Source organism: Halichoerus grypus, chromosome 14, assembly GCF_964656455.1.
Source record: "Halichoerus grypus chromosome 14, mHalGry1.hap1.1, whole genome shotgun sequence".
Classification (NCBI taxonomy): Eukaryota; Metazoa; Chordata; class Mammalia; order Carnivora; family Phocidae; genus Halichoerus; species Halichoerus grypus.
In genome coordinates this window covers 18116870-18133881 of record NC_135725.1, presented here as the reverse complement: position 1 = coordinate 18133881, position 17012 = coordinate 18116870, and the positions used below count along the sequence as shown (strand labels likewise).

General features: G+C 38.4%; 1 protein-coding gene across 4 annotated transcripts in view; it reads left to right on the top strand.

The window, feature by feature from the left end:
• Window positions 1-17012, top strand: part of PRUNE2 (prune homolog 2 with BCH domain) — a 253971-nt gene that overhangs the window by 60050 nt on the left and 176909 nt on the right. For all 4 annotated transcript variants that reach the window (XM_078062221.1, XM_036103212.2, XM_078062220.1 and 1 more), the window contains exons 5-6: window positions 10652-10804; window positions 13661-13755. In XM_078062221.1, the coding sequence (XP_077918347.1) occupies window positions 10652-10804; window positions 13661-13755 (248 nt within the window). The remainder of the gene's footprint in view (window positions 1-10651; window positions 10805-13660; window positions 13756-17012) is intronic.

Genomic DNA, 17012 nt, shown 5'->3' with positions numbered 1-17012 from the left:
AGCATCACGTTCATCTGGAAAGACACAGACTTACTTCCATAGATTACTTTCTAATTATTTGTCTACGAAGTTATTTGTCTAAGAAGAGAATGTGTTCATTCAGACGGGATGGTAAACGACCCTGATTTTTGGAAATGTCTTTTTATTTCTCTCCTCTCCCGCACGTCTGTTTTTGCTGTCCTGGTTCTTTTTTCTTTACTTTCTTTCTCCTCTTCTGCTTCTCCTTTTCATCTCTTCCTGCTCTTCTTTTTTTTTTTCCCTTCCTACTCTCTGCTTCTGCGATCCTTTTGTTACCATTTTCAGACAAGCTGCAACCTGCACCTATTTAAAAGTCACCCTCGACAGAGTGGCCTAAAGTTGGTGTTTAGTTTTGCCCTGAGTTTTTGCCAAAAGCAAACGATTATGAACCCGCCAGAATCCTCAACCTGTGTTCTTTAATTTCCCCAGAGGTGTGCACTGGAGGATGATTGCCAAATTTAAGGTCCATTAAATTGCTGAATCATCACATTTGGGATTTGTGTGCAGGTGCGCATGTGTATTTGTGTGCACGCGCGTGTGTGTGCGTATGTTTCTGGAAACCAACTGGCAATGAGGAGATTGCAGCTGCTGATTACCAGTCGGGTTTCCATTAAGACCACACTTCCCCCCGAAAGGCCTGTCACATTTATTTGTATAAGGCCTTCACAGAGCCACAATATGAATAGGGAAACAAATAATGGCAATTGTTCATGCTTAGGACGTAGAAAACCTCTGCCCTAGGTTCTTAAGAAACACATGCTCTCCTTTCTATGGGCAGCTGCGTTTGAACTTTAATAAAGAATCATTGCTTGCTATTTTAGTAGCCTGGATTAACAGCTTCAAAAAAGATCCTTTTAAGGAGGTCAAATGGGAAAGGAGTGGTGCCAGATTTTTTTCTTTTTTTTTTTTTTTCTCTCCTGCCCAAAGAGGGAATCATCCTCTCCCAGTGAATCATCTGTCTCCCGAAAAGGTTACAAAGTCCAAAGGGAATTTCATCCATCCTGTTTTGCTGGGGAAGAGGGAAGCTCTGTGTTGGGGGTAAAGGAAAGAGATTACTTATTATTTATTTATTTAATTTTTTGCTAGATATAAAATCAGAACAATTTCTCAACCTCAGAGTTCTTATGCCATGCCAAGATAAGCCTTATTATTAAATTCAGACGTTTTAAATTTATAAGATTATTAAGCACTTGAGTAATATGCTTTTTTTTTATCCCTTTTCAGGCAAAAATGTGAGCTGTTGTATTTTCCATCTTTTTTTCTCCTTCCTTCTCCTTCCCCCCACCACCCCGCCCATTATTCTTTTATTTATTTATTTTTTGTTTCAGTATGAAAAAAAAAATCATTCCCAAGTGAAACAAGGAAAGAGGTTTAAATCCCTTCTTTTCTGCTAAGAATTTATCATGCAGAATATGCCTTTACTGTGTTGAATGTTTTCCCCAAACAACTTCTGACTTCATTAGATCATGTTTAATATTAATGTACTACAATTGCTTTTGGCAAGAGGTCCTTCACTTTGCCATTCTATTGAACAAAGAACATTGTGGTTGATTTTTTTCTAATGGAATGAAATGTTTGTTACAGTTTTATTATAATTGCTTTCTTTGTTGCTTCTTGTTAATCCCTCCTGGCCCGTGGATAGCCTGGACGCTGTTGGGTACATGTGTATGGATTTAAATATTTTTGTAGTTCTGCAGAATTTGCTGGAAGTTAAATCAACTCTGACTCCAAACACAGGTTTGCTTTTGCCAAGAGGTGACTTTGGCTGCTTTATATCCTGATATTGATATTTAAGTATATAGCTAAATGAGTCTTTAATGTGAAGTAGAAAATTTGGGCCATAGCCATTCTTTTGCAGTAAAAACAGCTGGGAGTGTGGTGAGAGCATGTTTCTGAGTTATTTTTTCCCACTTACATCAGTACATCATCATCTTTCGAATTGTCAAGTCACAATCATAAATCAGTGTTGGAAGTCTCTTTCATTGAATTATTCTGTAAGACTGTTTAGTGCAGTGTCTGTTAGATTAATTTCTGAATACTCCTTTTCTATTTTATGTATTTTAAAATTAAGATCCCCAAATCAAAGAAACTGGATTCTTGGTTTGACTATAAGCCAGGCACATTTTTGTGAAATTTATTCCTAAGGATCTTACATTTTGATGCTATTACAGGTTTTTTTTTTTAATTTTTAAATTCAATTTTCTAATTGTGATTGTTTATAGAAATACAGATTTTGTATTATTATTAAACATATCAAGAACCCTTGCTAAATTTACTCACTATGTTAAGCTCATTTATAGGTTCTTAAAAAAAAAAAAAAGATTTTATTTGAGAAAGAGTGAATGAGAGAGAGAGAGGGCACAGAGGGAGAGGGAGAAGCAGACTCCCCACAGAGCAGGAAGCCCGATGCAGGGCTCGATCCCAGGACTCTGAGATCATGACCCGAGCTGAAGGCAGATGCTTAACTGACTGAGCCACACAGGCGCCCCTCATTTATAGGTTCTTTTGAGTTTTTATATACACAAACATATCATCTATGAGAAAAGACAGGTTTTTTATTTATTTTTTTTTTGAAGATTTTATTTATTTATTTGTCAGAGAGAGCACAGGCACGGGGAGGGGCAGGCAGAGGGAGAGGGAGCATCCTGAACCTAGCATAATCTTGGTACCGGTACCCAATAGGGACATCGCAAGAAAAAAAGAATTAAAGGCAAGTCTCTTTCATAAACATAGCAAAAAAAGCCTTTTAAGACTAGTCCCAAATCAAATTAGCATTATATTATACATTATTATATAGTCACCAAGTAGGGGTTTCTTAGGAATTCAAAGACAAACTAACATTTAAAAATCAATCAATATAATTCACCATATTAATAGAAGAAAAAAATCATATGATCACCTCAGGAGATGTCAAGTAGTAAAACTACTTCATAAAATCCAAGATTGAAATCTCAGCCAAGTGGAAATAGAACACAACTTCCTTAATTTGCTGAAGGGCATTTATGAAAACCAAATAAAGAAAGCAAACCTTGTATTGAACTGTGAAGTATTGAAAGCCTTCCGCCTCAAATTAGGAATGACACAGAGTTGCCTGCCTGCTATTACTATTTCTATTCAACACTGCACTGTGAACCCTGGGCAGAGCAACAAGGCAAGAAGGTGTAAGGAAAGGAAAAGAAGATATAAAAACTGTCTTTTGGGGCGCCTAGGTGGCTCAGTCGGTTAAGCATCTGCCTTTGGCTCGGGTTGTGATCCCAGGGTCCTGCTCAGCGGGGAGTCTGCTAATCCCTCTCCTCTCTGCTTGTGCTCTCTCACTATCTCTGTCTCGCTCTCTCAAATAAATAAATAGAGTCTTAAAAAAACAAAAAAAAAATTAAAAAAAGATTATGCTAGTTTCAGAAAATAAGTTGGGAACTGTTCTCTCTATTCTTTGAAAGAATTTGTGTAAAAATTCGTGTATCTCTTAAAAGTTTGAAACTATGCATATTAAGTTTAATGGATTCATTTTTTAAATTTATTTTTTTATTAAATAAATTCAACTCCCAATGTGAGTCTCAAACTCACGACCCTGAGATCAAGAGTTACATGCTCTCCTGACTGAGCCATCCAGATTTTAAATTTCTTTCCTGCCAATTTTGGCAAGTTCAGTTTTTTTCAGAAGTATTATTCAGAAGTATTTTCAAAATAATTTTATAATCTATTACAGTTTATTTTTATCTCTTAGTATCAATGGAATCTGTAGTATGTCACCGTTTCATTCCCCATTTTGGTAAGTTACGCCTTCTCTCACTCTTCTCTTTTTTTCTTAAGCAGTTTTCAGAAGAACTATTTACATTTTTATATAAATTATAAAATTTATATTATATATTATGTATTATATATAAATTTGTGTTATATATTTATATTGTTATTATATCCTTCCTTCTACATTTTTTAGTTGAATTTGCTGTTTTTTTTAACATCTGATGCTTTTAAAGATATATTTCCTCAGAGCATAGCTCCAATAGTGCTCCACAAGTTTAAATGTCATATTTTCATTATCATTTAATTAAAATATATTCTCATTATGTTGCAATTTCTGCTTTTACCACGAGTAAGAAGTGTATTGTTTAATTTCCAAATATTTGGGAATTTTCTACTTTTGTTCTATTACTGATTTTCAGACTATGATCATGGTGGCCGTAGAATATGACTCTGTGATTGCAAGCTTTTGAAATTTGTTAAGACTTGATTCTCCCCAAAAGCTGCCACATCTAACATCCATGGCTGCCTCTGTGTGCGAATGAACAGAAGTGGAGGTGGGGACACAAGGAGAGCCTGATGCCCCTGCCCCACCCCATGCCTGTATCTAATATATAAATATAGAGTTGTGTTTAAAAAAAAAAAAAGACTTGATTTATGTCTCAACAGATGGTCAGTTGGGTTAATGCTTATTTGTGCTAGATAAGAAAATATAGGTCCACCATTGTTGATGACAGTGTTCAACATATGCCAGTTAGGTTGTTTGTGACTCATGTTGCTCAAATATTCTAGATCTTTTTTTTTTTTTTTAAGATTTATTTATTTTAGAGAGAGAGTTGGAGGGGCAGGGCAGAGGGAGAGAGAAACTCAAGCCGACTCTGCGCTGAGCTTGGAGCGGTGGCAGGATCGTTCTGACCTGAGCCGAAACCTAGTGGGGTGCTTAACTGACTGCACCATACAGACACCCCCCCAAATATTCTACATCTTTACAGATTTTCCTCCTACTGGTTCTTAGAGCTGCTGAGAAGGATGTCCTAAAATTTCGCACTGTGACTGTGCATTTATCTCTTTCTTTATCCAGTTTTGTCAGTTTTTGCTTTGCAGATGAAGCTGTGTTATTTAGCACATGTAAATTTGGGATTGACGTATCTTCCTGAGAGTTAACCCTTTAATAGTTTAAAGAAAATGCTTAATGTCAAGTAATTCTCTGCCTTATAGTCTACTTTGTCTGACATTAGTATGTTATACGAACGTTACACCTTTTTCTACCTTTTACTTTCAGCCTTTCACAATCCTTGTATCTAAGGCTTTTTCTTACAAACAGTATATTGCTATTATGGCTTTTACAATTCACTTTGATAATTTTTCTCTTTTAATTTAAGTACTTTGTCTTTTTTACATTGGCAAAGAGACATAACATTAAATTTACCATCTTAACTATTTTTAAGTGTACAGTTTTGTAATGTTAAGTATCTTCGTATTGTTGTGCATTCAATCTCTAGAAGTTCTTCATCGTGTAGCACTGAATGATGTACCCACTAAACACTAATTGTCTCCACATTTGATGCAATTGCTCTTACATTTGGGTTTCAATTTGTCATTTTGCTGTTTGTTTTCAATATGTCTCACATTGCCTCCATTTCCTCATTTCTTTACTACTATTATACTAAAATATTTTTACTACTACAATTCCCCTCATTAGCTTGTGAGATATGAATTATTTTTAAAAATTATTTTATTAGTTACAACACAAGATTATAACATACAATCAAATTGATATTTTAATCACTTCTCTGACAATCCGAGAAACTTGGAACAATTTGCCTGGTCCCTTCTGCAATTTGTTACTATTGGAATGTATTTTATTTAATTTATTTATTTTTTTAAAGATTTTATTTATTTATTTGACAGAGACAGAGATAGCGAGAGCAGGAACACAAGCAGGGGGAGTGGGAAAGGGAGAAGCAGGCTTCCCGCGGAGCAAGGAGCCCGATGCGGGGCTCGATCCCAGGACCCTGGGATCATGACCTAAGCTGAAGGCAGACGCTTAACAACTGAGCCACCGAGGCACCCTGGAATGTATTTTAATCACACATATATTTAAAACTCCATAAGATATTGCCATTGTTGGGGTGCTTGTGTGGCTCAGCTGGTTAAGACTCTGACTCTTGGTTTCAGCTCAGGTCATGATCTCAGGTTCGTGAAATCAAGCCCCTCGTCGGCTCTGTTCTCAGTGTAGTCTGCTCGAGATTCTCTCTCTCTCTCTGCCTCTGCCCCTCCCCCCTAAAATACATAAAAAAAATTTTTTTAAAAAGATATTGTGATTGTTTTATACAATGAATGTTGATTTATTCTTACCCACATATTCACATTCTCCAGTGTTTTTCTTTCCTTCCTGCATTTCTTTGCTTCCATCTATAGTAGTTTTCTTCTGTTTTACTATTGCTTTTAGTGTGAGTTTTCTCTTGACAAACAGTTTCAGTTTATTTCTGTGGAAATGTCTTCATTTTGCCTTCATTTTTTATGTGTTCACTCAGTATAGAATTTTAGATTGGCGTTTATCTTATATCCGCACTTTGAAGATTTTTATTCTCTGTAATTTTTAGCAGTTTTAGTGTCATGTGTCTAGAGGTCTTTTTCTTTGCATTTATCTTGCTTTGGGTTCATAGTTTAACATGAATGGTAGAGTGATAGCTTTCATTAATTTTGAAAGGTGATTGACCATTGCCTTTTCAAATATAATTTCAATCCCATTTTCTTTCTTCTCCAAGGGAAACTCCCACTGTATGTATGTCAGACCTTTTCTCAATGTTCTCAGGGTCCCTTATTTTCCTCTCTATATTTTTCCTCCTTTTTTTTCTCTCCATACTTCAGTATGGATAGCTTAGTATGGATATTTTCTTCTGATATATTTTCCAATTTACTAATCTTCTCCTCATCTAATCTGTTGTTAAGCACATTTTTGTATCTTAAATTCAATTATGAAATTTACAGTTTAAAAATTTCTTTTGAATATTCTATTTATAGATTCTAACTCTATCTTAATTCTCCAGCTACTTTTTTTTTAATCCCCTCTACTTCCATTTCCATTCTTTTTCTCATGAGTTTTTTTCCCCCCTCTGGAGTTTTCAGTCATTAGATCATATTTTTTTAATGTCTGGTAATTTTTTATTGATTGCTGAATAATATACTGTCTATGGTTGATGAGATTCTTTTGCTCTAGAGAGTATTTACTTTTGCACCTCAGAGGCAGTTAGAAGGGTATCAGACAAACTTAATCTATTTTGTGTTTGATCTGATTCGAATCAAGATTTCAGTCATCATGAACACTAATCTATTTTTGCTTCATCCTTCTGCTATGGCGGAGGTCAGGAAACTTTATCTGTATGTGGTCAGATAATAAATATTTTACTATTGCAGGCCTATTTACTTTGCTTTACTATTTTACTATTTACTTTGCAGGCCTACAGGTCTCTGTTGCAACTACTCACCCTATCATTATAACACAAAAATATCCATAAACAATATTAGTAAGTGTGGTTGTATTTCAATAAAACTTTATTTATAACATCTGGCAGTGGACCAGATTTACCTGCAGACCATAGTTCTCCAACCTCTATCCCAGGGTATAACTCTCCAGGGGCCTCCTCTGAAAGCCTGGGTTTTTTAACCAAGACTCCTTTTCTGTAGAGATCCCTAAACTTTAATTTTTGTCTCACTATTCCTGTGAAATGATTATTAGATCTGTGAACCTTCTTATCTCATTGGCTACAACTTAGGAATTAGCAAATACCTAGAGAGGAGAAACCACACCAAATGTGGGCTTCACTTTTTGCACTTACCTTCTCTCCAGGATCTTTTTTTTTTTTTTTAAACCTTTATTAACGGATGCTTGCCGTTTGTTGATTTTTTTGAAAAAATCAAGTTGTAAACTTTTTATTACAAATTAAAAATGGGGTTCTTAAAAATCTCAACTTGACCAGATATGAAACAATTTGAAAACCTTTAAAGGTGTATTGAGAAAAAACAGGGTTATTTTTTTTAAAAAAGAAATACATTTGTCATTACCAAAAAGAGAAGTCATTAGGTAAAAATAGTAAAAACCCCATGCTGCATAGATAATGCAGATAGTTCTATTTATCTGATCAATGGGCAAAAGCAAGCACTTAAGGCCTTCAGCTCCAATCTTTTGTTCATTTCTTATTGCTGGAATTTCATCTTCATTTCTTTGTGTTGGATGACTAAACCGGATGATGGTAGAGATGGTAACTTGGCATTTACTCAGCCCCGCCCTGCTCAGCCTCGGGAGGGGACGAATTCTCAGCTGGTGCATCGGCTGCTTTTGTCTCTTTGCCATCTTGTGGTTTAGGATTCACGATTCCGCAGGGGTCCTCCTCACTAAAGACACCCTAGACAGGATCTTAACTTTTAAGATAGTCACCTGGGTAACTATCTGACACCATCACAGATTATTTTTTTTAAATCCAGCTTTTCCCCTTGTTCTTGGTACAGGTAGTTTATCAGAGCCAGAAGCAGATGAGGGTCTTTTTTGAAATTCAGATTCACCATTGCCTTAACAAAGAGTGGAAAAACCAACTTTATGTTTCGGATTCTATGTCAGTAATTGTCAGACTGAAGGGTATACTCAGAATCCAGCTGGCTACTCTCTGCCCTTTAAATGATAATTTGTCTCAAATCCATTCACTTCTCCTCATGCTGACTGCTCCTTGCTTAATTCTCATCTAAAACCACTTTCTAGGGCGCCTGGGTGGCTCCGTCAGTTAAGCGTCTGCCTTCGGCTCAGGTCATGATCCCAGGGTCCTGGGATCGAGTCCCACATCGGGATCCCTGTTCAGCAGGGAGTCTGCTTCTACCTCTGCCTCTCCCTCTCCCCCACTCGTGCTCTCTCTCTCTCAAATAAAGTCTTTTAAAAAATTAAAAACAAAAAACCAAAAAACGGTTTTCTAATTCTCCTGATATGCCCTGTCTAATTCATTCTCTGCATGGTAGCTGGAGGGATTCTTATAAAACATAAATGTGAGCATGTTATCTCTTGCTACTTAAAGCTCTCTTTTTTTTTTAAAGTAAATTCTGGGCCCAACATGGGGCTCAAACTCATGACTCCAAGATGAAGAGTCGCACACTCCACTGACTGAGTCAGCCAGGAGCTGCTCATGGCTTCAAACTCTTTAATGTCTCTCTATTTCCTTTAGAATATAAAACACAAACTAAGATGGCTTGTAAGGCCCTTCATGACCTTGCCCCTGTCCACCTCTCCAACCAAATTTTCCAACATTTTTTTTCTGAAACCATACTACCTGGTTCTAAATAATTGCTCTCCGTTCCTTGAGGTGGTCAGAGCCTCTCCCACCTCGATGTCTTTGCACATGGTCTACCTGACCCGGGATCTGCGTACTTTGCCTTCACCTTAAGATACCCTTCCAGTCTCAGCTAAGGTTAACTCTCTCTACAAAACTTTTTTTGACTCCTAAATTCTGGCCTACATCTAGAGTGCTGTGTATTTCCCCAGTGCTATTTCTTATACCCCTAATAATGAAATCGTCTGTGTTTATTTGTCTGTAGCCCCTAAACTACTCTGAGCTTCACGGCGCACGACTATCTCTATTTCAGTCTTGAATCACTAGCATCTAGCACAGTGCCTGGCCCATAGTAGGTGCTGACTAGTTCTTTGTTGAATGAATGAATGAATGAATGAATGAATGTTTTAAATATATTAGGCATTATTTACTTTTTATTTTGATGTTTACATTCATTGATTCCCAGTATAACTTTATAAGCTGTGAAAGCAGTATTATTTCTGTTTTAAAATAGGCCAGTGGTAACAGGCCAGATGACTTGTGTGGAGTTTTTCAAGATGTTTAATGGTGAGCATAGATCTAATCTCTAAGTTCTGTAGGTTTTAGGATAGATGTCGAGATCGCGTACCATGGTTTTCCTTGCTCACTACATCATTTCTCCTTTTTTATTCTCATCTCTTTCTTTCTTTCTTTTCTCTCCCCCATGATTACCATTAAGGCTACACCGAAAGCCAGAGAGTTGGTGACACCTTGATTAATCCATAGGTGTGGGGATTTTTACAGAGTTTAATCATTCATCATTAAGCAAAACTTTCCTTTCCCCCATGGCTCCGTGTTAGCCTGGGATCAGGAGGTAGGGCAAGGGGATGTGACAGGTGGTAACTCCTCCTTTTGAAGGTGAGATTGTGCATAGAAATTCCAGGAGTTTGTCAGAGGTTGGTCGTTCATATTGGCAAATTACTTTGTAATCAAAGTCTGTAATTTAGACCCAGCTTGTGAATTCTTACAAATAGATAGTGGTGACTTCAAAGTAGTGTGTGATGCCTGGAAGTCGGAGAGTGGGCTCCTGGTGGTGACCTTGTCAGATTGCTTTGCTGTGGACAGTGGGACTTTGCAATCATTTGGTTGTTAAAAGGAAGAAGTTCATGTGTGAAATCAATAATGTGGTGAGTGGGAACAGTCTTCTCTGTGGTCTCTTAAAGGGAAATATTAAATAATTTGAATATCTTAAAATAGTTGGTCATTCAATTCCATTCTGAAATCATAAAACAACATAAATCATTTTGTATGTTTGTGTGGGAAAAGCTATGCATTTTCTTCCTTTATCCATAAGCTCTGTACCACAGAGTACGCTATAGTCAGTTAAGTTGTGGAGGTTAATACCTGGTGAACAAAGAGGCAGGGCAGATAGTATCTGAAGCGTGTTCTACAAACGGTCTCTTGAATGCTACTCCATGGAGGCCTCTGATCCAGGCAAGAAATTGGAAGGGGACGTATAGATCAAGAGGCCAGAAAACATTGATTTTCCTGGAGTGGCTGGAAAGTTTAAGGCCATTTTCATTCATGCCTTTTAGGTAGCATCCTTTTCAAGTGGATGACCATGGAATCCGAGAAGATCTCAGAGAAGCAAGAAGAAATTCTCTCTATCCTGGAAGAGAAATTTCCTAACTTGCCTCCAAGAGAGGACATTATCAACGTCCTGCAGGAGACCCAATTCAGTGCTCAGGGTGAGTGACTGTCCCCCAGCTCTGTCGCAGCTCCTGAGTAGGGACGGTTTATGGGATGGCATGTGGCCAGGGCCCAGAAAGTGAACTTGAGTGTGCCTTCATTTTCTTCCCCATTGTTTGTGCTTGTGGAAGATTTCCAGGCACATAATGTCGGCTCACCTAGAAGCAGGCAGCCCGTACTGCAACCTCTCCTCTGAGGCCTTTGTGTCTGGATGTATGGTTAATTCAGGCATCTAATGTGCACCCCAGATGCCTCATTACATGAAATCCCTGTGCTGAGCGGGTTCTATTCTGAGAATGTGGCAGGAGCAATGTCAAGCACAATGGGATTTCATAAATCAATTAATTTTAGAAAAAAAAAAGAAGAGAGAAGACAGTTAAGCAGATAAAATTGTTCTCTCAATCTAAGCATTACCAAGACAGTGGATTTCCTAGCCCAGTTGTTTTATAATAATCACAAATAGATATAATTCACGGAGTGCCTGATGCACACAAAGTTTTACTGTTGTAACTTTGCATGGATTATCTTACTGAGTCTTCATGACAACCCTGAGAGTCAGCTGCTATTATTATCCCCATTTTCCAGATGTGAACACTGAGGCACAGAGAGAGGCGGCTTTGCTTTCTTGTCATCACGTACACAGTTGGCAAGTGACCAGGCCAGGATTGAAACCCAGACGTAGACATAGCTTTCTCCCTTAGTTTGGAATCCCCCCGGGGGCAGAGCCCAAGGCAAATCAGTGTATCTGGCAGGTGATCCCCGGGGCACACTGACAGGGGTTGGCGTGGTTGATCAGGTTAGCTCTGTGCGAAGTCGTGCCTTCATCCCACTAGGGAACCTGAGGAAAAAATGTGTGAAATCGCACCTCGGCATTATCCCACACGAAAGTGTGCTGGAATTTGTCCGTCCAAGCTCCAGGGGCTGGTTGGTAAATTTTCAGGAGTTTTGTGAGTTGGGCGATGTTGGGTTGGCAGCTTGAAAGCCGCCATGGAGGAAGTACTGACACCCACAGAAACGAGCAAACGCTACAAATCAGGTTTGTTGCTGATCTCTGGGCTCAGTGTGGAGTCTGCTTAAGATTACTGCCCCTCCCCCCTGCACTCTCTCTCTCTCTCAAATAAATAAATAAATCTAAAAAACAAAAAAAAGCTTGGTCCAGTTTTGAAAGTAAATGACAAGGGGCACCTGGGTGGTGTCTGCCTCCGGCTCAGGTCATGATCCCAGGGTCCTGGGATCGAGCCCCGCATCGGGCTCCCTACTCAGCAGGGCACCTGCTTCTCCCTCTCCCACTCCCCCTGCTTGTTTTCTCTCTCTCTGTCAAATAAATAAATAAAATTTATTTTTTATTAAAAAAAGAAGAAAGTGAATGACAAGATACACGTACATCCACACACGTACATCTGTAGCAGATGCGTCAGCGTCCCACTCACTCTTCCTCAGATCTCCCCAGCATGGTGCCCCAACACCAGCACCTGCGTCTCTTCCTGGGGCCTTTTTCTGGCCACCAGAGCCTCCTCTGGGGAATTCACAGCTTCTGGGACCAAGTGGCCCTCAATACTCAACAGTCCAGTGATATGCTGAGATCATGACCTGAGCTGAAACCAAAAGTCGGGTGCTTAACCGAATGCACCACCCAGGTGCCCCAAAACTAGACCGAGCTTTTAATGCACAGTATATTCTATAAATCATTTTATGCTGCAGTTCAGTTGATGGTGGCCTTTCAGTCTTAAAGTCAAAGGAAAAGATTTTATACTCGTCTGTTTCCCCACACTGCTGTGATTGACAGAGGGTTCTAAGTTGGGAGGGCAAATAGGCAACTCTGGTGTCTTAACATGCATCTGGGAAGAATATATGTGCTCTACTGGGCTTTATTATGGGTCTTCTCCCCAAGAGGTTAGGCCTAATCAGATATAATAACCTAGGGTGAGAGTTAAATGTCAAGCCAGACTTTTTCCTGTTTTTCAGGGATAGATTTTATTGAAACACATTGGTCAGCTGACTCAAACTATGCAGTTCTGGATAATTCAGCCATTCCAGATTATTCTTCCCATCATTTAAGGAGTCCAGTGGCTCCGATTGCCAAAGTCTATTACAAGGTTGACCAATTTATCATGATAGTGTTATGGGTTACAATTAAAATGTGCATTTTGAATAAAATTACACTAGAAAATATGGGGCCTCAACTAAATCCAACCTGAAAGCAAATTTTGGCCTCGTGAGGTATGACTTAGCTAGTTTGCTTGATAACATTAAGTTTTCCACCTTTGCCCACCTCTCCCCATTCCTTTCTCTGCCCTTGTCTGCTGTGGGTCTCTAGAGGCTTGTACTTCTGAGCGTTTAGTCATGTGGCCCCTGGCTGGGTTTGGTTAGTGAGAAGAGTTAGCAACACATGGGGCGTGAGGTTCAAGGGAAGGAGAAGAGAGAGGCTGTAGTATTTCTTCTTCGCTTCCTTACTGATTTGATGCTAAGTTTCTGGCAGCCTCTCTCCTCTACTTTCAGGTCTCTGTTTCTTTCCTTTGTCGTTTTGCTAGTGTCTGAATGCCTCACCATCTTTTATTCATTTTCTCAGCCCTACCCACATCTCTGTAAGGGTCCTGCCTTTAAAAAATCTTTTTTTTTTCTTTCATCATGAAGTGTGAATTCTATTTCCTGCTGGGATCCTAACTGGTGCAAATATTGTCACCGGTGTGATTTTTGCCTTTCTGTGTGTAAATGTGTGTTTTATGGGTAAAAGAGATCGTGGTTGCGGGGGGTGGAATATTGAAATTAACAGGGTGACTTCTTTACATGATCCCTTGATATTACCAAGAACAGTTCCCCAGGTGTAACATAATGTTTTCCCCTCTCATCTACAGGTTTAAGTATTGAACAGACAATGCTGAAAGATCTAAAGGAACTGTCAGATGGAGAAATAAAAGTGGCCATCAGTACCGTGAACATGACCCTTGAGGTAAGGGTAGGAATGGATTTTTGTTTGTTCGTTTGGTTGGTTGGTTGGTTGGTTGGGTTTTTTTTTGGCAATGACAGATTGTACAGAACTGCAGTCTGAGCAACTGGTTTACAACTCTCTACAGCATAGGTCACTGTTAGTCTTTTGCTCTGAATGCTTCTTTATGATATATTTGACTAGGAATGTGGGTTATTATTTTGGATGAAACCACTGTGCCAAGTCAAATGAAAAATGGCAAACATGGATTCCCAAGGCGAGTGCTATTTCATTCATCTCAGTAAAACAAAACCTAAAACACAAACATTCACATTTGTATGTGTGCATATGTGTAGTCTGCTTAATAGCGATGATTATATATGTGATTGGATTTACTTCCAGTTTTTCTGTGCACCACCCCACAGCGTCCATAGAACTTTTCGAAGAAAACAAGTTATCCTTTGGCCCTTGTAAGCGATTTGGATGCATGTCATTTTTGGTAATCAATGGTGACAGCTCAAGTATTCATAAAACTCTCCTTCCAATCTATTAAATGAATGACTCAGGGTGCATATTACTCTTGTCGTTGTGTGTTGCCTTGGTAAATTATCTTTTTTCTACTTTGGGGGTTTTCAATGACTTGTATGTTAATCTTAATTAACCTAACTAATGGGGATGATATTTTACAGAAACACATTTGTGCCATGCCGAATTCTGTGTATCTCTGTACTGTTATATTGCCTTGGTCAAGGCACTGAGCTCTCAAGTTTATGGAGATAAAAATTGCTGTATGGCAGTTCATCTTTTGGTTTTTAGAATTATGTATCACCATTGTTTTTCTTGTTCCTAATGGTGTTGATGACAATATCATGTGTATATTTCCAGGGAATAGCAGGCATGCATGGGGTGTCCATACGTCAGAAAACCCAAGAGCAAAGCAGGTGCTTTTTTTCTATAATTTCTTTGAAAAACTTATTCCCAGTTGATTGACACGGTAATTCAGGTCATAGATCCATATGAGTATCAGGAGGCAGACTGTTGTCACTAGAGAGAATCATATTTGGTAGTTACACGTTGTGCCTCGTAGTTTATAGAGCATGTTCTCATTGGGTGTAGTTGGTAGATGGACGAAACTGTTTCTGTGGACTTTCAAATTGATAGATGCTCCCTATAATTAGATGTTGATGTGATTCAACATAAGAAATACATGCAATTTGGGATGTAGTAACTAGATAATCACCTCCAATTAGAAATCTGCTTTGTGTATAGAAATCCAAGGAAAACATGGATCTTGCAAGGGTCAGTAGCTCAGAGAATCATTTCTCCTAGTTCAAGCCTTAGGGTTTTCTGTCTCCTCTCCCCCCTCCCCTGTCTCCCTTCACTTAATGGCATCTTATTAGGTTTTAAATGCCTTGTTTGGAATTCCTTTCTAAATTAACATAGAGCATCTTATAATTGTTTAGGGAACTGTCTGTACTTAGCAAATTATTTTAAGGCTATTATTATTACAGACTTCCCATAGCTTTAACATACCTTTATATTACAAGGGTATATGAATGGCTTTGTCAGAATTGTTAAACTATAAATGTTTGTCAAGCTGAATAAGCGATAAAATGATCATCTACATCTACAGGTCCAGTAATTAATCAGGCAATTAAGTACATCTCTGGAAACACTATATGATCTTCTGGGAGGAGGAAGAAGAACATTTGTATGTGTAAAAGAAGGGTATACAGATTAAACACCAATCAGCTGAATGAGGGCTTTTCACTTGTGCATAATGGGGATAGTAAAGATGACTGAGAAATGGGGAAGCAACTCTTTAGTAACATCGTATGACTTCTTTGAAAGAGCAAATGCACATTATTTATTCAGTCTGTCTGTTGGAAAAATCCCCCAGTTAAGGGCAGAGTTTGGTTTTCTCCACAGAGGGTCCTGTGAGGTGATGTTTTCTCCTCCCCACTCACATATGATTCTATTTCAGCCTTCCTGTCCCATCCCCATGTACCTCACTTTTTTAAAATAATGACAGAATCCCCATAACCTTATTTTGTGTGTTTTGAAACAGCTGTCTAAACACCCTTTAAATCTAGATAGATTCTCAAAGAAATATTTTTAGTTCCAATGAGTGTCTAGGTCTCATTTGTCCTCCAAAGCATGTCAAGACCTAGCTATTTTGTGATAACTTTTATAAATTCTCCATTGTTTATAACCATCCTCTGAACTCTTGCAAAGTTTAGTCTGAAGGACCAACTTAGGACTGAAATAGTTTTCCATTAATTTTGAGCTTAGTGTCATGTATTTATTTAATCACAGTTAGACAATATTTTAAGTTAATTGTGCATAATGATGGTATCTTTGACTTCTTTTTTTTTTTTAAGAAAAAGAGCACGGTGTGTGGGGGGGTGGCAGAAGGAGAGGGAGAGAGAGAGAATCTTAAGCAGACTCCACGCCTAGTGTGGAGCCTGACATGAGGCTCGATTTCACAATCCTGAGATCACGACATGAGCCAAAACCAAGAGTTGAATGTTTAACCGACTGAGCCACCCAGAGGCCCTCGTATCTTTGACTTCTATCTCCCTTTAATTTCCTGGCACAGTGCTGGGCATATAGTAGATGCTCAGTAAATAGAAATACTTAGTACATATTGGTGTTTGCAGTTTGTCCCTATGATATCTGATTTTTATTTTCTTTCCAATTTAAATAAACAGCTAGGGAAGCAAAGCCACCTAGCTGTGCATCCAAGATAATCTACTTTGTTCCCTCCTAATCAATTTTTTTCCAGATAACTATGTCTGAAGGCTGAGATAATATAGATCAAATATGGTCCATGTATTTGTAGATAGTACTGCTTATCCAGCTGTCCAAAAGTGGATCAGGCAGCTTTGCAAAATAGTTGTTACTGGAAGGAATCCACTGGAAATTCTGTGACATGTCAGGGAAATGGGGAAAAAGATTCTTTAAATTTTCAGTGGTCCTTTGGAATGCTGCAGGTGCACAGTTGTATGCATCATGGCCTTTATTTGACTGATGACCCAATTAATTTTGGGAGGTAAAAATATTGAGAAAATCAGAAGAATCTGTGTCCTTGCAATATACATAGAAGGAACCCCTAGTTTAGGAGGTAGAGACCATTGCTTTGACAGACACGTTAACTCTGACCTTCTATGTTGTAAAAAGAAAGCTACTAAACTCTTTCTCTCTCATGTTCATGGTAGTATATATCATAAAGAAGAGTTGTAATCTCATCAAGGTTACAGATGCTATTGAAAGATCTACCA